Consider the following 23,464-nt stretch of genomic DNA (forward strand, 5'->3'; position numbering starts at 1 on the left):
TACGTTACTTTGTTAGATGTTATTCAATAGGAGTTTTTTTGATAGCTGAAAACAGTGACTCCTTACTGCTGATGCAGAATAATAACTGAGAAAATTGTTGTATATATAGACTATGTGAATTGGAAGTAGTCATAAAGATAATGGATTGCTACATTTTCTGCTAATGCTATATATACACAACTTGCTTTGCATTTAGAATTTCATTATGAAATGGGTATGGACCATGAGCAATGTACATGCTGTAAACTGTGGAATGAGGGGGAATTTGACAAGTACCTCATAGGTTTCATGCAAAACTGTTGTATCACTGACATTTTTACAGRAATGCCATAACTCATTAAGTCCTGCCCTAGTTTCATCCTCAAGTTTATATTTTGAAATAACTTTTAATTCAYGTGCAATATCTGTGCTATTTCTTTTAAGCAGATGTTTATCAGTTTGTTATCTCTTAAAGCTGGCATGATATGATGGGCTGCTTTTTCTTAGTTTTTGAYATTGGAAGTTCAAATCTAGTCTCCTAATGACTTGATGAGAACTCTGGAAGCCACGTGTACTAAATCCTCAAGAATGAGGAATGAATTAGCAGGAGTTTTTAGGTATGCTGTTTCTGAAGGGGAAATATTTTCAGGTTATCTTTATAAAAGAGGAAGACAAATTCTTTTCTTCCATTCTTCTGTCTGTGTTTACTGAAAAATCCTAATGTTCTGCRTTAGTGTTAATATACAAGGTGGGTCTTGGCACTGAAGCTGAAACCAAAGGTGATAGTCACAGAGCTGCTATAATGGACAGGATTTCTATACTTGGGAAGCTCTATGTTCATAACTAACATCAAGCATCCTCCTTATTGTACATTTTAATGGAATAATGAGATGATAATTGCCTATTGAGTGAGAGAATACACGTGTCCTTTAGATTCTCTTGTGGCTGTGGGTGTACTGAATTAATGGATATTTGCTCATAGAGAGATGGTATTCCAAAAAAATTGGCAAGAGAAGGTAAACGGGCCTGAGCATACTTCTTTGTACTTCATCAGACTTCTATATTTCTGTAAAATACAGCAGTTTATGCATTCAGCCAACAGAAGTTTGGTATTGTAAATATTACTGTCATCTTGTAAGTGATTTTTTTTATTTTTTCCCCAAGCATATTAAACAGTTATGTGATGAAATGTGCTATACAGTTCTCATATRTACTATGCAGTTCTCATGTCTTAAACATTTTAATTCAAAAGCTTTCACATGTTTTGGATTATCTTTATGTATATTCTTTTCTTTCCAAAGGTTATTAGTATAAACACTCTGTAAAAATGAACATTTAAAAATTTGATCATTTTTATACTTCCCATAATCTCTTTTCTCTATTACATGCCCAGACTTTAAGAAAATTTGTGTTGGAAATACAATGACAACACACTCTTTTTTAATCGACTTTCCATTTTTCAGGTTTTCAAACTAAAATGGACTTCTTCCCATGTCAAGGTTAAACTCTAACTTCATGAAGCATGCTTCTCTTAACCTGTTGCAAATAATAGTATTAACCTTCAGCCTTTAGAGCCTGATATCRTGTTCATTTCAAGAATATTTTCAAAAGTGTTAATTTCAAAGCTCTTTATTGGTTATGTCTTAACTTTATGACTTTCCAGGCTGTATAACATCTGCCACTTCTATCCTTYCCATAGTTTCAACTCTGGGCCTGAGGTAGAAGTTTATTTCTGCTCCCAGACAACTGAATGCATCATTAATTTTACTCCCTTATGTGGATGCATTAAGACTGCATGAGACTATAATTAATTTGAGTGAACAAACAAGTCATGAAATAGTCTGTTTTAGATGAGTTGCTCGTAGGGGCCTCTTGGATGTCTTCCATTAACAATATTCATGAGTATGTGTACATTATTTCCAATCCCCCAGATTGATTCCAGYCTTATCTTTAGGTTATGACTACATTCATGTATTCCATTAAGGTTTAAATGCTCTGCAGAACTGAATATGCCTTTGGCTTTATGAGGCCATGCACAGAAATAATCCTCTAACTTCTTAACAGAAAAGCAGTTACATTTTGGTTAACTGTCTTTTTTTCCTTTTTTTAATAACACCAGAATTTACTGTACGTAGTCTGACTAATACTGCCCTGAGCATTTGGTAAATGGCTTGTGTTAAAGCAAGAATTGAAAGTGCTGAATTTACATATAGTGTCAGTGTCACCTTTGAACTTGCTGGAATTACTACAGATGTAGTAAGCTAGATATAATAATAGGCTTGTGTATTAAGTTACTGTTACTATCTCCCATCACCTAAGGGAATAAATGATACAGAACTGTTAAAGTTGAGGCCTGCAAGGGCTGCCAAGGACTCTAAAAATGTTGTGAAGACTGAGCTGCTATAATTGCTGAGGGCAATTATAGATTTTAGCATCTGATGTCATATTGTTCATGGACAAAGATGCTGCTCTTCATTTTAAAATAAATACATCATACTTGTTTTATTAGGTTTTATTTGGCTAGAAGCTCCATCTGGAAGATGATTCCAATTTGTACATTGATAATCCACATAAATACCTCCTATCATTTCTCAGAATACATCAGCAACTCCTGCTGGTCGTCTTCAACTGTCTAGTTGATTCCAAATAATGAATTTTAGAAATCATTTGAATAATTCCTTTTTCATTTAATTGCTACTTTTATGTACAGTTTTGTTCTTTTGCTGACTGTTGTGTTTCAAGCGCTACTGTCTCAAATCCAACATGATCCTATGGCCTTTCTAGCTCAAACCTCTGGAAATGCCTTCTTGTCTTTTCCCAGACCCACAGGTTTGGCCTTTCCTTAGCGTGAACTAGCCAGAAAGAAGAAAGAGTTGAGTCTTAGACTGACTCTTACGCACTTTACATACTAGTGACCAGTACAATGAAGGATTTGAAGGTTCTTCCGATTTCTCCTTCTGGCGTGTGTAAGGATTGATGAATGAGCCTAAATGTGCAGGGAGGTTCTCGTAAGCCCGGCCAATCTGTTAGTTCTAGATTCCCTTGCTTGTATGAGAGAGGACATTCTTAGTAGGGCCACGTGAAAACTACTCCCTTGCAAACAGAGTAGGGAACATGACAAGTGCATTCATAGCTAGACACCTCCATGTGTTGCACTCTTGGTGGTGGGGACTGTATAGACAATCAAGATGAGTTAGCACATAGAGCGTGTTTAAAAAAATAAACTTGGCTCTACATCCCACAGACACACTGCTGGTTTGGATCATAAAACTGGGGATCATAAAACTCTTMTATAGTCTCAATATTTCCTTTTGCTGAAAGTTAGAGAAGCAAACAAAGCCTTTTTTTAATCTCAAAAATAAGTCTAGAGGGAACACTCTAGAGCAAAGGACCAAATCTCATTGATGGTAACATAAAAACATTTTGTGTCTTGTTTTATTTGTGTTATGTCCTCTGCCCAAATCCAGAGTTCTTTTCACTGTTGTTTTAAACTTCCTCTCAATATTTCTTCCTGATTCAATTTTTGTATGTTTAAATCTTTTCTAAGATGTATTTGGAGGAGATAGGAAAGAGTATATCAATTTTCTATGATCATTCTGTATTTTATAGGTGAGAGCTTAGCTATATTAGTCTAGGATACTAAAGTCTTCCATTCTTTCTCTATTYCCTAACCCAAGTCATTTAATCAAAATATTTCTCCATCTGTATGTCTTCCTACTTCTTTCCAAGATACAGGAATGAACTCCTTAGCAACTGCCGAAAGAACTAAAATTTTTAAATGCCAAGAAGGCAAGCTCAGATTTTTCATTTTACTCTTGGCYAATGTTTTAGAATTTTCTGGAACTGAATCCTGACTCTTCAACCTTTGAAGTCTTAAAAGCTTAAATATCTTCCTCATGTAGTTGTTGTCTCATCTTAAAGGCTGTGTTAGGACAGTAGATTGCGCACTGATAATGTAGTCTCATGGCAAAAGCTAGATGAATTGGTGCTAATTCAGGCTTTCTCAGCTTCAAGACTTTTGTTTGCTTCCTTGTATGGTATTTTCTCCATGGAGAAGAAAATGGATTTATTAAAATAGAAGTTTTTATGGCTTTGAGACTTGTTTGCTTCTTGTCAGGTCTGATACATGTCATCATCTCTCCCTCCTAGGTTGCGTTCCTTGTAACATTACTGTAGTTGGACTGGGCTGTTCAGTGAATGGCCTTGATGTGTAAATTTGTGACTAATTGGTTGTTACAGCTCTTAAGTGATTGTAGATTGCTGTGGCATATCAAGACAGTTTTATAAAATGGTTCTATAACGAGGCTTGTGGCTCTTTGCTACAAACTTTCCAACCGAGTCTTCCCTTCGCATTTTATTGTGTGACCTCACTTGACTGTCGGGAGAATTTAAAAAAAAAAAAAAAAAAAAAAGTGGAGAGGAAACAAATGTAAGTTAAACTGAAAATTATAAGAAGTGGCATTTGTGTGTAGGCATGTGTGTTCAAAATGAATCTCTACTAGTGCTGAGCCATGACTTTTCCTCTCCAAATCAGAGCAGACTGCAGTGTTATGAGCACTGGGTCGGGGGGAGCGGAACTGTGTTCCAAGTCAAAAATCATTGTCTACAAAGCTGAATTATTTTAAACATTAATAAATAGCAAATGAGTAACAAATGAAAGCAAATCAGAAAAAGTCTGCAGATTACTGTAAAGAGGAAGTGATCACTCTGAAATGAGTAGAGGGGGGAGTAATATGACTTAACAGCTGTGGTCTTTGATGTGATCTTTTGGTACTAGATCTTGAAAAGAGTTTCAGTTCAATTAGGAATTACATTATCAGTTGAGTTTTGAATGTGTTCAAATAAGTTCTGTCCTGGTAGACTGGGCTGGATAAGGCAGAGATACCTTCAATGCAAGCTCGTACTTAACCATCTCTTTTTACCTCTTGCTTTCCCTTCCTATCTCCTGCCCTTTCATACTAGCTGGAAACAAAATACTTTTTTTCTTTTAGTTTGCAAATGAAACCTGCCATATGAGAACTTGGAAAAAGCGATAAGCTGACATTTGCCTRAATCTGAAGATAAACTGTTTGAGTGCTTTCAGTGCATTAGAAGTTAGACAAGAAAGGGTGTCTGTCATCTGACAGTCACCAGTGAGAGACAGGTTCCCTGGGGAGCTGCCCTGGGCCCAGTAGGTAAGAGTCCTTCCTACAGGCCAGTATTCCCAGTGGAGAGGCCTGTACTTATTGGACAAAGAGAAGAATGGCTCTGATATTGGTGCTGAATTGATGCCACTCCAACAGAGAGCTCCTTCTGGAGGAAGAGAAAGATAACATGTCCTGACCTCACTGCATGAATATGTCATGTGTCTGAGCACTGTAGGGCTGTACACAAAGTTATTTTTGTGATGGTAAGTTGAATGGCATGGATTTATAAGAAGCTTTTTTGCCTTAAATGGTGGCAGTGGTGGTAGTAATGGAATGGATTTAGTGGGAATAAAATTGACTGGATATATGCGTTTCAGGTGACAGGGACTTTTGGATCACATTGGCCAGCTAGAGAGGAAGTAAAATTTAGTATAATTTGGTAAAGGACTGGGACTCTGAGACAGTCACTTTCTTTGTTTTTGGAGCAGACTTCTTCCTTAAATCAATAGTTGCCTYTTTTTTCCTATTTCTGTATTACGTGATTTATTTAATAACTGTTTCCTTGAACTTGTGTGTTAATTTTTTTTTCTTCCTCCAGCCAAAAATGCTTCATGCAGCTATTCTGAAGACACTGCTTCTGGATGGTGAATCAGTCTATACACTGACTTCTCATCCTGTCTTGCTGCTTATAGCCAGGATAATCCTTGTGAAATCRAGACACAAGCTTGCATCTTTTCAGGTAAGAAATATGTAACTAACCATTATGGTTGCCGAGGACTCACTGGTTCTGTTATTTATCTTTTATTTSCTCATTTTGTTTTCTCCTCTCCATACTCATTGAGCCAGAATACCTCCTCTTCCATTTCTTTCCCCAGCTCTGACATTCCTTCCTCTAAGGAGCAGTTATAGGCAGTGATTACAATTAAAGATGAGTGTCCTTTTCTTAAGGATGAGGTATTTTCTCAACTTTTTCTATTAAAAGAGAAGATGCCTTCCTTGTGTGCAAAAATCAGATGATTAAAAAGGAAGCAACTTTTAAAAAGATGCTCCATTTGTGATATTATATATAAAAAACATAAATGCCTCAATGTAATGCAGCAGATGTGTTAACCCTTTTTCACAAGCTTTGGGATASCTGTAAACATTGCTGTATGAATTCTAAGCACAAATACTAGATACCAACAAAGTCCTTTCTGCTCATTTTAGTCATATCTATCCCTCCTGTAGGCGCTCACGTAGACTGCCTGAATTCTGTGCTCTGTTCCCTCATGGATAAGAGGGAGCTAGGAGTATTTTGAGATGACTTTTGATTTTTACCTCCTTTATAGTTTATCAGAGAACTATTTGGTAGAGGGATGGTTCAGAACTGGGGGACTCTTAATAGCAGCAGCTTCTCTTTATTGCATTCCAKTTAAATGGACTTTGGCTGGAGATCAAATGCCACATGGTCCCTCTTTATGCCTGACTGAAAACATCCATTCCCAGCTGAGTCTTTGTATGGGGGCTGAATTAAACTGTGTGGGAGATGTTGGCTACACTGCATGTCTGGAAGCCAAGCTCTTCCATCCTTTTCCCTGTTATTCACAGATGAATGCTATTGAATTCCAGCAATTGGGTCAGTGAGGGAGGTGAAAAATGTACCTAGTATAGAGAAGTCCCTTGCTACCTCCCCTCAAACTGACATTTTGGGGGCCACCTTCTGCCCAATGCAGCTTCGGTTGCTTGTGGCTATATCAAGTTTTGAGAGCAGATAAGACAGCAACTGATAAAACCTACTTTCGTCAGCAGGTCAATGGAATGATAAGAGCTTGCCACTCTTCCTCATTTCAACTTGACTCAAAGGAAAGTCTCAAATGCCTTAGCTCTTTAGTTAAGATCAGTATAAATCAATTTAGAATAGGATAAAATAGTCTGATATCTGTTATCTAAAGCATTAATAAAACCTTGTTTCATTCACAAATGCTGTTGTAAATGGAGGATTAAATAATTGCAAGTTGTTCCAAAGAAAATTGCTTAGCTTGGTTCTCCAAAAACTTAACACTGATAATGAAGCATCATGCAGAGCTCAAGTGATTTACTTTATAAATAAGTTCTCTTAGAACTCATTATATAGATTTAGAAATGTGAAAGAACTTAAAAATATTCTCTCTGATTCTAAGACTTTTGAGTGGCAAGCTTCAGGCCCCAGGAAATTGTATTATTGAGACAGATACCTTCATGGGAAACAAATCCTTCATTATATAACACYGAAGTCTTTTGAAACTTCTTACTTCACTTGCTTTAGATTTCTACTTAAGTGATGAAATATTGTGATTTAACCTTTTTCATGAAGTCTCTTGTTTATGTGCCTTTGCTCTGTTCAGCTTGATATCAAAAGTCATCTTTCATTGCTTTCTGAAATAGATATTATTATTCCTTTTGATAGCTCCTTTCTAGGGACATTACAGTCAGCCACATCTGATTGGTCTTGATGTTTTTGCTTGCATGCTGTTCTGTCCTTTGGTCTGAGTGCAGTAAACATAACCTGTATAAAGTTCAGAAGATAGCTGGGTCTCAGCAGTGCTCCGGCATTGCTTTCACAGCAAATGATTAGAATCCTAATCCTAACAGAAGTAACCAATTTAGTAAACAGTAGAAYCTTTGCAGGAGTGTGATCTACATTCACAGATGAGAATCTTGAGTTATTTTATCAAAAGAATATTATGTTATCAACTAGTTTTGCCACTTATGTGCATGTGGTGCAGCTAAAGAAGGGTAAGGGATGCCGGGGGTTTATCTTCTATGAACACAGCTCTTTAAGATCAGATTTTGGAGCTGTGCCTTCTGCTGTAGCATGACTACTTAGCCCAGGAGTGTATTAATTTGCCTTCCGCACATGGACGTTAATGCTTTCTGCTATGATTGTAAGATGCTCTCCTAAGGTTTTTAAAAGCTCACAAAGTTTCATTCAKTTTTTTTCAAATGCAACCATGTTTCTTTTGAAGCCAGCTAGCTCTGAGAGAAGGACTTATAATCACTAGCATCAGTCTTAAAAACACATAGACAAAGTCATTGCTTGCAGAGGCCAGTGTAACTGTAGATACCTTAGACTTACAGTTTGGTTGTCACTGTACTTCAGAAAGGATGGAGTTAGACAGGAGGGCGAACACTGGTCCAGTTTCACATAATAAACACTTGTCACTGGCGTGAGTGGAGCGATAGCCTGGAGGAACTTCTTGTTTCCCCAGAGAAGAGCTGCTGGGTTGCCCAGACCTGTAAGCGAGCAGGTCAGTAGTGCAGAGACCCAGTARCCTCGTGCTCGTCGCTGTGTGACAGTGAACTGAATCACAAGTTCCTCTGGGTAGGATTTAGAGAGAAAAGTGGACTGGGTTGTTAATCATGAGAAGGCAAACTGTCAAAGTTAGGCTTTTATGAGAAGGAGAGATTGTGAAAGCACCTTTTTTAATGGACCCTCTGTTAATTTGTAAGCAATTACTAAACATGGGTAAAAGAATCAAAATATAAAAAGGGAGAAAGGGGGAGAAGAAAGAATTAGGTTCCAGGAACAGAGGTGACTGAGTTTGGAGCCTGTCTGCGTGGTAAAAAGGAAGCTCTTGATTCAGTTACATACAATACAGAGACTTTTCACAGCTGTTGTCAGTCTAAGAAGAAAATGTACTCCATAAGCAAATGATAAGCTAACAGTTTCTATGGAAATGACTTAAAGGTAGTTGCCTTTTTAGTAGAAAGAGTTCACAAGACTGTGTCCTTCAAAGCAGAGAAGAAAGTGAGAATGTCACTTACTCATCAGTCCAGGTCAAAGCTCTGACAGAAATTTCTGAGCAAGCTGCAGGTCAAGACACTAGTGCCCCYGTATGTGCCTTTTATTATTACTGTGGATTAGTCATTTTATCAGAACGTGCACTTGCATCTTTAATCTCTCAGAGGCAGAGGGAAGAGGCAACACACTGGCAAATGACATTTCATGTACATAGTGATGTATGTGGAGAAAAATTTGTATGGTGACAGATTGTGAACCCATTTCCACTCAGGAGGAGGTGCTGGGTTATCTTAAATCTGTAGAAACATTAACTTAATATTTAGCAGCACTTAGAAAAAAAATGAGTGGTAGTAATTATTAAAGGAAATTTTTGAACTTAGATTATAATCGAAGGAATAACGGGTGGAAAAGTGTTGTATAGAAGTATGTATACATCTGGTTCTCTTTCATCTGTCTCAGTCTTCCTTTTACCCTGCATAAAGAGATCCAAAATGGTTAAATAGAAGAGGAAAAAGTGCACAGAAGGCAAGGCCAGCACTGTATCCAGTGTAAGGTCTMTTTCTMTCAGAGATACAGAATGACTTTCATACAAAGACTGCYTGGGGAGGAGTCCAGGACTCCTTAGTCTGGGAGGATGACTGAAGAGTGAGRTGATGGCTGCCTATCAAAATCCTGAATGTGACGAAGATGTAAAGTAAGGAACAGTTTTGTTTCTTTCTGTTACGAGAAGTAGGAGGGAGAGAAAGAGTGGCTGGTTCAAAACATTTCTTTTATCTATTACGTGTAGCATTTCTTTCTTGTGTAGGTTTTGATCCTCAGGGTTTGCAGGATTCACAGCACCTAGAGAAATTAACGGAGGGGGTGGARCTTATCTGTCTCTGTTAGAGTGCAGCAGAGCTGCTTGAATATGCACACCTTTATGCTACATTAAAACACTTTTGCTGTTGTAGCTGGTTTTATATTTCATGTAAAACCAATATTTTTAAAATTGTTATTCATTTAAAGTATCTTTGCTTCCTTTCAGACTTTGTGGTGGTGGACTCTAAGATGTGTGAATATTCACCAGCAGTTGTTAGAAGAGCGATCACCTGAGCTATTTACTCTTGCCCAGACCTGTATAAAACAAGGTATGTTTCTAATTACTTAGTTTGTGAGTCTGCAGCACCTCTTGTTTAGTGCTCTGTGAGGGAGGGTGTTTTTAAGCAATGTGAAGCTTATCAGGTCCTTATGTAACTAGGTASAAAAGGACTAGAAGAGAGAAAGAGCAGAAGAAGAATTCATTTGAATTGAGATGGATGTGTATGACACCTGCGAGATGAAGCCAGGAATATCTGATCGCAGGCAAAGATTCCCCTGCCATGCATATAGCACAGGTTACCTTGTGATAAATTAACTGAAGGCATTTTGTGTAGTTTTCCTTTCTGATTTCACTGATATTATTTAGGTTTGAAAGGGGAATGTCACTGCTCTCCATCTTTGAGGGAGATAAACTTTTTTCCTGTTTCATCTCCATCTAAATTTTGAYGCTGGTTACCTCTAAGTTCTGTGTTGAGGAGAATAGATAGCATTAAGTTATAAAATATTGACATTCATGAAAGTACAATKTGGAACGTTAATGGAATATTTGGCATTTTACTTGGGATTTTTCTTTTGAGAGGAACCACTGATACAGCTGAAAAGAAGACAGCTTTTATGCATATTGGTACCTCATCAGTTAATTTACTAGCTGAAGATTTTTCTTCAGTTTCATAAGCYGGAAGTTTTGAACCAGGTGTTTTTATGAAACTTTGCGTTTAGAAATGATTTCTGTTTGTGTTCTGCATGACACATAAAAGGCCACTTTAAATGCTCTTCTGCAATTCCACCATCGTAAAGGAGCTCTTTTGATTTGAATTATATACGGGTTCAAGCCATGCAAATGATTTCCGAAACAGAAATAGTTTTTTTTTTTTCTTGGAAAAACTTCTGATTGGGCAATGAAGACACTATTACTGCAGTAATGAATCTGTGGAGAGGATTTCATTGGAAATTTCTAAGCAATTGTGGGTTTTAGTTGTCATAACCTCAGTGAATGTTTAAAAAGCTGATTAATCAAAAAAAGATTGATACTCTTCTCTGACTTGTCACTGTAAACATGTATGGTTTTGGCATATGTTTCTAATAGTTTTATATTCAGGTCATTGAAACTTGTTAGCTACTGAAAATCAGGAAGTAATGTATGCTTGTGACTTTTTTCCTTGAAATTGAATCAATATTACTTAGTCGAAGTTGCCTTATTGTGATATTTTCACTTGTGTGTCTGCATGTTCAATGCCTCATAGGCTTAACTGCATTGACAACAGCCCCTTAGATCAGTTTGAGGAACTAAATGCTAAGGAATCAATACAAATGTATATGTGTGTTTTAGTATAAAACTGAGGCAGGTTTTTGTTTGCAGCATCATAAGAAGTTAATGTGTCTGCAAAATTGACATTTTGGAAACTATCAGAGTAACATTATGTGGAGTTTTGAAAGCTCACAATATGACAGACATACAAAACCATTTACAAAATTATTTATCAGAAATCTTTCTTAGAAAAAAAGAGTTAAATAGCTTTTGCTAGAGCTTCAGTTGCTTTATAGTCCTGTGTGAATCATTCTCTTAAAATGTCTTTAAGTATGGACAAAAATATTAAACGTGTCAGGTGCTTTGCAGACAGTGTATGCTACCTAGATGTSATGTTAGTGCTCAACTAACTTTTCTCAGTTTTGAAATAACGTGTTTGAGAGTTCACAAGATGTATCCATGTAAATGAGGGGCAAGGGGAACCTCCTTGCTTACGAGGTTTAATAAAATATGTTCAATTTAGAGAGGAGTGGCAATCTCTAAATTTAATGTTAGGGTCTTTTTAAAAATTCATGGCAATTTTTTTTCTTCATATARTAAGGCTTTTTACTAGTCTGGATAAAGCATTTTTGCTCTTTAATAGCACAGTTTTTTTAATATTGAGCCATCTTTCTAGGCAGGTGCTATAAACTTAAGATTATATTATATAAACCTTTTCTAACTAATAAATAAAAAGCTTAAAGGGGGGTGGGGCAAGCTTCTTTAAAAATAATAAACACAAACTGCTTAATTTAATTAGAAAATATCAAATCGCTTAGAAAAGACTTTGGGCTGCTGTAGCGAGATATTTTTCTTGTTGAGATAAGGTGTTCCTCATGACTCAGCAAGCCAGTAATTGTTAAAAATGAAACTACTCCTACATCCCATTTCATTGCTCAATTCGCAAGCCAATTTCTCTCATTTTAAGTCTTCTAATCAAAGAGGAATTTTTTACCTCTGCTCACTGTTTKCTAAGTTCCTCCGTTCTTTAGTAGGTCTTAGATAATTAGTGTTGTTTATTTCTGGCAAGACTCAGCTTGATAGGAAAACGCAAGAGAAAATTAATGTGATATTTCTTTCTTTGTGATTATCCTAGTAATATTTCTTATTTACAGAATTTCAAATGTAGCATATTTTATACACTGTTTATTTTTAGATGGGTAGAGGATYATAGAGCAACAGATCTGCTTTAAATGTAACAACATTGGATTCATGTTTGTAAGTTGGTATGTTTTGAATATTTACCTAGAGTGTTTCTAACTTCTTTTTTGTTTAATTTATAGTGACAGAAGCAGAAAATTTGTTCACAGGTGCAGAAAGCTGGCATTTACAAGTTCAGTTCAATCTTGAATGTGCCTACACATTTCTGTATTACTACGAGTATAAAAAAGCGAAGCAATGTTTCAGTACAGCAAAAGACACAACCAAACTGCAGATCAATCTGACAGGTAAGTTTTGCTTGCAAGGCTTACTGAAGGCCTACTGAAAAGGTTGAATAGGACTACTTTACTCTCTGCTTTAGTTTTTACATATCTAAGAATATAATTTGAAAATCCATTTCTCTCAACAATTCCTACTTATTTGTTTTTTCTGAATTAACATTGCTTGGAAAATAAATATTCCATGTAGTAACAATGTCACACTGCAAGTGCGCAGATAGCATCTAATTCAAAGGAATATGACTATGATCCTTCCTTGTCATATTTTAGTAAATTACTAAATTGTAGTTCTAGTTAGCTCAGTCTGGTCACGATCTGTAGTCATGAGTAAATTTTTTTCCTTCTGAGACAATTGCAAGAAAGTCTGTGATGATTTGGTGCCACTTTTACCTTTTGAGATGCTACTCCAAATCTATTCCATGTGAATGGCATTTAAAAGGCACATTCAGGACTGCTGTTACCACAAGATTTAAGTGAGAAGTCAATTTTCTAACCAACCGATGTATCAAGGATTCAGTTACTATGGAGACTTCATAATTATATTTTCAGACATAAGAGAGAACTAATTTGGAGTCAGATCAGATTCCTGCTCTTGCAATTGCTATTGAAATTATACATAAAGATGTGGGGTGGTTATGGCTTAGTTTCCAGCATGACCCTGCCTTTTTTTTTTCTCCCTACTCCAGTCTCAGAAATGTAAAAACATTTTGTCAAGTTTTCTTTATGTTCTTGTTAGCAAGTTAGGACTGCAGATATGTTAACTGAACTTCTAACTTCAGGACTGAAATTATAGCCTCCTTACTAATTACACCCCCCTTATCTCATAGGGCTACGCAGTCCTACCTATTTAGATTGGAGCTGCAGCTGTCCCTTCGTATAACATCGGTTTGTTTAATACTTAAATAAAAATGTAGAAGACTGATGCTTCATACTCATTCCTTCAAAAATTAACAATTTCCACAGATTTGAGTGAATTCCATGCTTTTCAATTGATCCTACTCATCTTTCATGCTTTGGCAGAATAAGACAGTACTCTCTGCCGATAGGGGTGAGATATTGAAGATTGTATGTTTCAGAATTTCCTTTGAGAATTAAGCAACTTGTAACCAAAAATTCACTGAAGTTTTGAATGTCTGAAAAAGGCATTTTTAAACCAGTGCAGTAGCTGCTTTGTGCTTTTTTGAATTAAGCTGATGTTAAACTTGTGACATGTACTACAAAATTGGTATTGTAAGTTGCTTTTGTTTTTTAAATAGTATTTAAAGTATTTATAGTATTTATTAAAGTGCTTCTACTGATACTTAAACTGGAAAAAAAATCAAGAACAAGTAAGATCAAAGAGGCAGGTGATTGTTAACTGTTGTTCGTTGTTTTTACAGCTCTGTTGTCTTTTCTTTAAAAGAGACTTACAGATTTCTAATGMATAGCTCTAACCTAGGGGGGAAAAAAAAGCTGTTTTTCACTAGAAAAAAATGAAGTTGGATGCCATGGAAGGGTTTGGGGTTTTGGTTACTCTATCAAGAAGTTATGCTGGTCCCAGAGAGAGACCCTGGTAATGTGGTCTCCTAGAAAAATGCTGTTGTGAACTCCTGCAATTTYTGTGATTTATCTCCATAAATCTATTAGAATGGTTAGGAATGCTGTCTAACCTGAAGGCRAAATGAACATTTGGGAATTGTTGGCATTCAAGACAAAATACGTATGTCAAATGAGTTTGGCTAAGTGGAATATTGCATCATAAAGAAAGACTTTGTTTTAATGTAAAACCTCAGCCTCCCACAAAGATATTTTTAAGGCTTTTGGAAGATATCCCTTTTTAGGGGAGGATATTTGTTCTTTAATGATCATATTCTGCTAGTAAGAGGTTTTGCTAAGTGGTAGAATTGAATATAATTTTTAAGATAATTCAGGAATGTGTCATTAAATAGTACTTGAAGGTTTGAGTACTAAGCTTGCTGCTGTTTTGATTTGTGCTCAATCAAATGAGCGCAAATTTGATTTTGTAGATCTGCATGTAGATCTGCATATTATTTCTGTATATTTTTCAGTGAGTCACAAACATGGGTAGCTCTACAGAAGAATTTCAAGTAAAATAAACGATTGTGCTCCTTTTTACATACAAACTTTCTGAAATGAAGATGGTAATCTGAAATAAATTAAGACAAACAGGTCTCRAGGATAATAATGCTAACTGAGATCCTCAAAGTGTCAGTTTTTTGTTCATGTCCAGGAAGGCCTGGGGACTCTCAATATGGGAGAGAAAGTCTCTGCTGATAATRCTGTCTGTTTCTCTTGTGAAAACTGGTGGTGATGTAAAGCAAATTTCTTTTCAGCCTTGAATATGCATGCTTTTGTGTGTGTTACTGTAGTTCACATAACATAATACAAAAATATTTTATCTTGTAATCAGCTGAAGAAAAATGAGGAAAGTCTCAGGCATAAACATAGGGCAGCTTCTGGAAGATAATATGTAATGCTAATAGTTYGTTGGCACTAGATAGGCTTTGTAAATGTTTTATTCAGCTGTTGAGCAGTAAGGCATAATAGGATCTGAATTACAGTGTAATGACTTAATTCTCCATTTTAATAAAACCCAAGTGCTACCGTGCATGATTGGTATGAATCCTTACWCAGTACTCTGCTCTCTTTATTGACTGTCTTGTAATTAAGATATTTCAAAAGCCTCTTTCACTTCATAAGCTCTTAAAGCAGGACTCATTAAAAGTGATGGTGGCAGAAGAAAAATTGGTGTAGTTGCTGTTTTTCCTACTGCCCTCTTCCACCTACAGGGAGAAAGGGAGATGGGAATGAGTGCCTGATACTTCCCTGTCTGTGTCGGGTGACTCTTACTGGCAGTAGCCTCATCCTCTGGCCCTTATTTCTTAGCACATGAGCAGTTATTCATCTCTGCTTCAGAGTTTTTATGCTCCACAAATTTTTAAAGCAATAATGAAGTTGAAACCTGTTCGTATGAGTTTCATCTGGCTCTGCAAAACTAACAGTGGGTCAATATTCATTCTTTTCTCCATACTTAAGCCTTCACAGCTCTCGTTACCTGAGCGTTGTATAATAGTAAGCAAGGAGATCCGCAGCTGTTATGGAGCAGTTGTTAATTTATTTTTTCTGTAGTTAAGATTCTGTGTGTTTTATGTTGCTGTTCTGAAATTGCCCTTTGATTTTTCTTTTTGACTGCAGCTTGGAAAGAGGCTGCTAGCAGAGGAAGCACAGCTATGTTTTCCTTTTCAATTTGGGGTAAATGTCCTCCTGATGAATTGCCATGCTAAAAGTTAATAAAAGTTGTCTGAGTGTCTAATAAAGAACTGAAGAAACAAAATGATGATGACTTTTGCATTGTGTATTCTGAGCATTGATTAATGCAGCAGACTGTGTGTGTTGGGTTGTTGCTTCACTCTCCCATGGCTGTTTCACAGGATCTTATATGCTCGATTATGGCAGTGGCATTTCTGTGACCCCTAAAGTTTTGAAATATTTAAAATGATGGCCTGTAGCTGTAAAATATAATTTAGAAAATATGTACTTTAGAAAATGTCATCTCCATTAAAACTAGTTATGTGAACTACAGTAATGCTGAGCAAAGAATTTTTCCGAAGATAAATCTGTACTGTCTATCTAGTTAGTGTAACAAAATYCAGATAAAAGGGGTAGAAAAAATATGGAAATAATAGAAAACTAAAAAATTTTCCTCTCATTTTTCTTCAGTCTGTCCTCCCTGCCTACTCTCTAACCATTCATTTATTTCTTGTTGCTACCAACTGATGTACCTGTAGAAGTTAATGTGACTTTTGAGTATATTTTCATCCTGACCATATTTTCTGAATATTCTACCCATCTATAACTTCCATAGAGGCAGTCAGATCTTCAAATGCCCGGAGATTTAACTTGAAAAGCTAATCCTTTTTTAAAATGTTGATGCCCATTTTAAGATTTCATATGGTTTAATTGTTTCTATTTGAGAACTTTGTCCATTTTAAGGTATTATGGGATCTTCACTTGCTTATATGTTTCTGTGCTATGAATTTCTTTTAGAAAGCAAGTTGAACAACTGTTTTCAATGACTTACTGGTTAAAAATCAGAAATTTGGTGATTATGGGTTTTCAAGAGACAATATGTAAGGTCATGGAGAACTTGTTTAACTCCAGGGAGGAAAGGGAGGAAACATTCCATTAGAAGGAGATGAAGCAAAGTTAAGTCACTCCTGAATCTAACAGGTTAATTCAGTGTTTTTCTTTTGCATTTTATAAACAGTTCTGGTATATGGTAGAATTATTATTTTATAGCCAGTATTTATTTTGTAGTCAGTAATTTCTATCAACTCTCTGTAGGTGCTTTGGGGAAAAGAACACGGTTTCAGGAAAARTACGTTGCACAGCTTGTACTGGATGTCCAGAGGACAGATGAATCCCTTCCTCACAGTGAACTAAGTCCAGCACCTACTCCTCTAAAAAACTTAACAATGGTATGTATCTGAGAAGAATTGTTTTTTAAATTCTTAAAATCCATTTGGGTTTTTTAATTACTTTAATGAAAACATTTCAAATCCTTTCTTGGTGTTTGCAAGGGGGAAGTGAGAGACCTAGAAGCTCATGCATAATTTCTGAAAGTTTTTGAATAAAGTAGGCAGTCCTTAGACTAATAGTAAAGGGCACCCATTTTGCTGTCTGCAAGATGTATGTGGCTACTCACCTAGGAGCATGCTTGCAAGGGTGAGCTTTCAAAGTCTGTTTATTTCTACTAAGAATCAGTGAACTGGGAAAGGAGATGAGAGCCTTTTTTCTTCTAGATAGCCTGCAAGGCATCACATGAGTYTGCAGACTCCTCAAGACTGACAGACAGGTGTAGGAACAGAGCAGGAAACTGGCCTAATGCTATAGGCATGGAAATTATCACTCTGCCCTGCTAATCCGAAGGGTGTGCCTGAAAGCTTCCATTATGAATGGACTAATAACCACTGAACCCCTTTGGGAAGACATTCTCTTTGCAAGGGTATTTTCTTGTTAGTATTTGGATTTTTTTTGACTTGCTGAATAAGTTGAAGAGAAAATAGTACCATATGGTCCAAAATTCAATCTTTAGGTGGGACAGACTTTACAAAAAGCTTTTGACTAGATAGACTTTCAGGTGGAAGAGGCATCTTATGCATAATAGTTTGATTTCTCTCTAATTTTTTCTAGTTTTAACGTGTAAATATTTTAGGAAACTATTGTAGCTTTGATTTGCAGCTGTGATTAGGGGGGAAAAAAATATATGTGTGTGTGTATAAAAAGCTACTTAAGGATAGTAATAGCTCAAGAGAAGTCACATGATGGATATGTCAGACTTGGTTATAGATTTGAAGTGCTACCTACCCCAGTAAAAATGATATGATAGAATGTTCTTAGTGGACTTTTTATATCCCGTGTATGTATATGTATAGATATATATATCTATATCTAGATATATATATAGTTTGCATGTTTTGATTTCCTGAAGGAAATATTGTATACTTTTCTCTAGTTGTTGGAAGGTTATGAAAAATTACTTTCAATTTGGTATTTTTATGTAAACAATTTGGTGTTGTAAACCTTTCTGCAGACAAGTCTGTATTTTTYCATATTTTAAGTTATCAAAATTTCTCTGCAACTATTTCTGTCACTTTGGCCATTCTATTCTAAAGCAKTTTTTCCATTCTCTAACAGAATTGTGATTTAGATGATGATACAGTGCTAAATGAGATAAAATTAGCAGATGCTGATCAGTACCAGCTGCCTGATTTGTGTGCAGAAGAGCTTGCAGTAATCCTTGGAATTTGGTAAGTTAAGTTACTAGGAAATTAGTTGAAGCTTTCCAATAAAAAATAGCACRCTGACAAGTTGAACTTTTTCTTCTTTCCTTCCCTATTGTATAGTTGGACTGACTCTTAAGCTAAGAAATTTTCATTATGCATGGATTCAATTTTCRATTTTCTCAGAATGAAAAATGAATGTCTGGTTTGGATTTTCAGCTATGTTTCATTAATATCATTCTTTTATCCTGGAAAAGCTTCTTGTCATATGTCTCTGTTTAATCATCTTTCAAGTGTCAAATGTTTAGTTATCATGTAATGATGGTATTTGGTTAAAGTCAGAACCTACAATGTCAGCCTTGTATAAGGATCAACCTAATGTCTCAAAAAAACAAAAACAAAACAAAACAAAACAAAAAAAAACCCACCACCCTCCGCTGCTGAGTTCAACCATGGCTTTTGCTAGTTAAAGCAGTAGCACAAAGTTCCCATAGTTTTGCACCTAAGTTGATTTTTCTTCATTTTCAAAACTTTTATGCTACGTGGATTTTGGAAAGGACACAAAGCAGCAAAATAGAACTTGAGGTTTTGGAATTATAAGCCAGTTTCCAATTAATCTATAGTTTACTATTACAAAATATCTCTTTTTCCACTAGTTCTTTTAGCTAATTCCAATTGTCATACAATTTTTGTGTGTGATTCCTTCAAAAGTAGGAAGAGTAGTGGTGAAGTAAGAATAGTTACCTCTATTAGAGTATCCATCATTTGTAATTCTCAAAGCGCTTTGCTGATCCATAAGTTGTAAATTGATGGGGAAAGCACGAAATGATGTGCAAGTACTGATGAACGTTCTTACACAAGCCAGAAGGTGGCCAGGAGCAGAACAAAAAGCTTTCTAGCTCCTCAGTCCCAGACCTTCTCTGTAAAGGTACACGAATAGGCATGTGCCTGTTAGACTTRTCCTTGTGATAGGGTGGCAGCAGTTGCAGTTCTACTTCAGTGTTTAAAGTGTGTTGTCACTGAATGGACCCGTGAGAGAACTTGGGGATGTAGGTTAACAACAGAATTTGGCAGTAATTCTTTTGCTGTGTGTGTTTTGTTTTGGGGTTTTTGTTTGTTTTGCCTGCCTTGCAGTGCAATTATGAAATTTCTTTCCCCCAACCCTATTTGCAAAACCTTTCAGYTCTTTGTCTCCTTGTGCAGGGAGAGGCACTAGTGGAAAGTGGTCTCCTTTCACGTGCCCATTTTGCAGACTGCAGTTTCTGAACGTCCGGACACTTAGTTTTATAAAATTCATTAATTTTATTAATATTGGTTTTAAACTGAATTTATTGAATTTAAATAGAATGTGTTGAATTAATACTGGTTTTAGAGCTGAATGTGAAACTAGACATCTGTGGCCTCAGCTGTGCCCTTGAACGGTTCAGCCCACCCACTGCAGGCGAGAAGGCAGGAGCAGAGCATGTACTGCGGCTTTGTGTTTCCAAAGACTTAATTTGAATTGTTTTCAAGGCCACATCTAGATCCAGTTAGAGGACAAAGGGAGTGTGGTTGACATTCATTCTTGGCTCAGTCATTTCTAGTCGCCCTGTCCCAAAATTTCTCTCACTTCCTGACAAGCATTTTGCATGTACTTTCTTTTTAAACAATATTGTGCCTTTGCCCTACACCCTTTCCAAGGAAGTTTTAACTTGCATGCTAGTGTTTCTCAGTATTCTGTCAAAAGAGATTTGTATTTCACATTTGCTGGCTGCCCAGTAGGTTTCCTGACCACAGTGTGTCACTTTGAAGCTATCTCTGTCATGCTGTGTATAATGGGCTAGAAACCATCCTGGCTGTTGGCTGTGTGTGTGTGTGTGTCTATATTATGATTCAATGGCAGGTAGGTTAGGCAATGCTCGAGACAATAAACTTATTTAAGAAGGACGGGGGCGGGGCAGGAAACAAATATTTTCAATGTTTCTTCCCCATAGGAGTGGTGAATGCCATTCAGTAGGTAGAATAACGTTAAGCAATTGAAACGATTTCAGTCATAGATGAAGCCAAAACTTGATATTCAACTATGTTCCATAATTGTTAGTAGAATCTTAAGCTTTGAGAAATCTTCTTGTGTGGAGACTTAATCAGAAGGACTGTATCYTATTTGGTATTCAGACTTAGCTTGCCAGCCCTTGGTATGTATATCACCTATTAGCATGTTAACTTTCAAGAAATTTGTAGTTAAAGCATTTGGTGATAGTATTTAAATGAGACACTTCTCAAACTTTGGCAGTAGCAAAGTATTGAAAGAATATGAAAATGGTAGTTACTGAAAAGGCCTTTATGGCCTGAGATGCTTCAGAATTACCTGATTACACCAGTGTTTCCTGCTGTGAAAAGTTTCCTTTTGGATAGATTACAATCATTAGCTGGCCAAATAAAATGTTGTTATGCTATCATCACAAATATTTTCTTCTCTAATACTACTTTAAGAGCTTATAAAAAATATCTTTCAAAGTATTAAAATGTCTCATACCATTGTTCACACCAGCAAAAACCCAAGCAACATCTTATGCAGTAAGTTTAAGCTGTCTTGTAACTGTGTATACTCCCAAATTGATTTTGTTTTTTTTCTAGGCTTCTGTTACATAGATGTAAGGAAAGAACAACTTTATGAGCTATTTATATGGAAATGCAGCATTTTAAATGGTACTTAGCCAATTCTGTGACACCTGTTCTATCTGCCTCTATTGCAAAACTGTTTTAGATATACTGAACTCTTGCTTGAATTACTGTCCTAATTGAAGCTTGATTAGTTAGTAAGATGCCCATCTACAGTCTCATTCGCCTTGAGGCACAACTAGTTTCTTGATACTTGCTTTTTCACTTTTCACCTTATGTTTTGTGTCATCTGAGCCTTGTCTTACCACTAAATGGAAGAACGTAGTTTCAAGTGTTTGGCCTTCACTTCTTAGAATCGTTTCTCTTCCAAATACTGAACAGTCTGAGGAACTGGATCTAAAGGAAAAGAATAATTGCRTTTTATAGTAAGAAATAAAACAGAGTGAAAAAGATGTCTGTCTAGTCTAGTGAGACATCTATTCCACTTTCCAAGGTCTGAATAGGGTCTMTTTCTTTTCTAGGAAGAAAGCCTCTTGAGAATATCTTATTGCAACAGTCTTGTAGCATAAAGGGAATCTTAAAAGAAATTCCTAGAAGTGCAGAGGCATCATCTGATTCATCATCATCATCATCTCTTCTCAGTTATTTTATATGAGAGTGACTAAACATGATGTCTTTTTTAATACAATAGTTAAGCTGTTAGGTCAAAAATTATATAAAGCCTAGAACCAAACTTTCAGAGACTGATGGAAAAAGATGTTTAAGTCCTGATAAATAACCATAACACATAGTCAACAAGAATAGGTCAGTATATGAATTAATGTTTATGGTAAACAATTATAACAGTATTATATAGATAATATAACATATGTATATTATAAACAATAAACAATTATAGATACCAAAATGCTATGAGCAATTTTCTCTCATTACTCAGAAGCAACAGAACTTATGTTGCTCTTAGAATGTCCTCAGCAGCTGATGTCTCCAGCTGATAAGGAAAGTGACAGGAAACTACTTTTATTATAGAATAATAAACTTTGTAATAATATTACTGAGTTCACAAAATAAACTGTAGAAGTATTTTTGAAACAGCTGCATCAACACTAAATAGCCTTAGGATTGAAGGATTTTTAATCAAAATTACTGTGTATGAGCTGTATCAATTGAGCAACTAAATTAAAAATCTCAGTACACATTTTGGCAAACATAATGGATAAATGAGATATGAAGACCKTGAGCCACCTTAATCTTAGATGGTTGTCTCTAGTCAGTGGGGAGATGGGCACCTGCAGAGCATGATTCATTCCACTTCAGACATGCACTTYAGAATGGATCAACTCACTCTCTGCATATACTCATCTTTTCCCAGACTGTGAATGAAACCTAGATGGTTACTGAAGTTAAATGCCTATATTTTACATCTTTTGAAGTTGTGAGGTGTGCTGATTGTGTGGTGTGCTGATTGAGATATGTCATTGCTGCCTTTGTGCATGCCTTACAGTAAGGTCACACATGCCGTGTAGCTCGTATCAGAAGTACAAGGCAAAAGCTGGTAAGCAACTGTGTTTTGTTTTCTATTATCTCCCTTTATTCCCCTAGGCAAGATTATTTTATTTCCTTCATGTATGTAATGCTCCTGTATCAGGAACAGGAAATGAGACATATGGTTGCATTTCAKTTGCTTTTTATAATAAGCAGGTGATTTCTATGAGGTAACTGCTGCCCAAGCAGTGTGAAGTTGGCTGAAGTTCTTCACAATAATGAACCTGTATGCATCAGTGAGCTCCTTTATTGCTAATAATTAGAAAGTATTCCTTCTTCCAAGCTGTTGAGGTGGAAGAGGTTATGCAAAATTAACTGGATGGCCAAAGCTTATGCTTTATCTTGTTTCTGGGCTCCCCTGTAGAAGGGAGACATGGAGCCACTGGAATGAGTCCAATCCAGTGGAGAGCTACTAAAGATAATAAAGCCTCTCTCAGATGAGGAGAGGCAGAGACCTGGGAGTGCTCAGCCTAGGGAAGATGAGACTTGACTGTGTTAAGGAGCAGAATCTTACCAATGTATATAAATATCTGAAGGAAGAATGCAAAGATGACAGGACCAGACTCTTCTTAATAGTTTCCAGTAACAAGACAAGARGCAATGGGCACGAAGTGAGACACAGGCAGGTCAGTGTGAACATGAGGAAAAGCTTTTTTACTGTGAAGGTGGCTGAGTGCTGGTGTAGRTTGCCCAAAGAGGTTGTGGAGTCTCCTTSCTTGCAGCTATTCAAAATCTTTCTGGATACAATCCCGGGTAAAATGCTCCAGGTAACCCTCCGGAGCCGTGGGGGTTGGACYGCATAATGTCCAGAGCWKGCCTGCCAACGCTAACTATTTTGTGATTCTGTAAAAGCTGTGAAATAATTT

General features: G+C 36.4%; 1 protein-coding gene across 1 annotated transcript in view; it reads left to right on the forward strand.

Moving 5' to 3' along the window:
- Positions 1–23,464, forward strand: part of TTC27 (tetratricopeptide repeat domain 27) — a 114,542-nt gene that overhangs the window by 7,797 nt on the left and 83,281 nt on the right. The window contains 5 exon segments of the mRNA XM_026051175.1: positions 5,704–5,844; positions 9,890–9,992; positions 12,514–12,678; positions 17,014–17,147; positions 18,367–18,479. Coding sequence (XP_025906960.1) covers positions 5,704–5,844; positions 9,890–9,992; positions 12,514–12,678; positions 17,014–17,147; positions 18,367–18,479 — 656 coding nt within the window.

Source organism: Nothoprocta perdicaria, unplaced genomic scaffold, assembly GCF_003342845.1.
Source record: "Nothoprocta perdicaria isolate Ctin4 unplaced genomic scaffold, notPer1 scaffold_73, whole genome shotgun sequence".
NCBI lineage: Eukaryota > Metazoa > Chordata > Aves > Tinamiformes > Tinamidae > Nothoprocta > Nothoprocta perdicaria.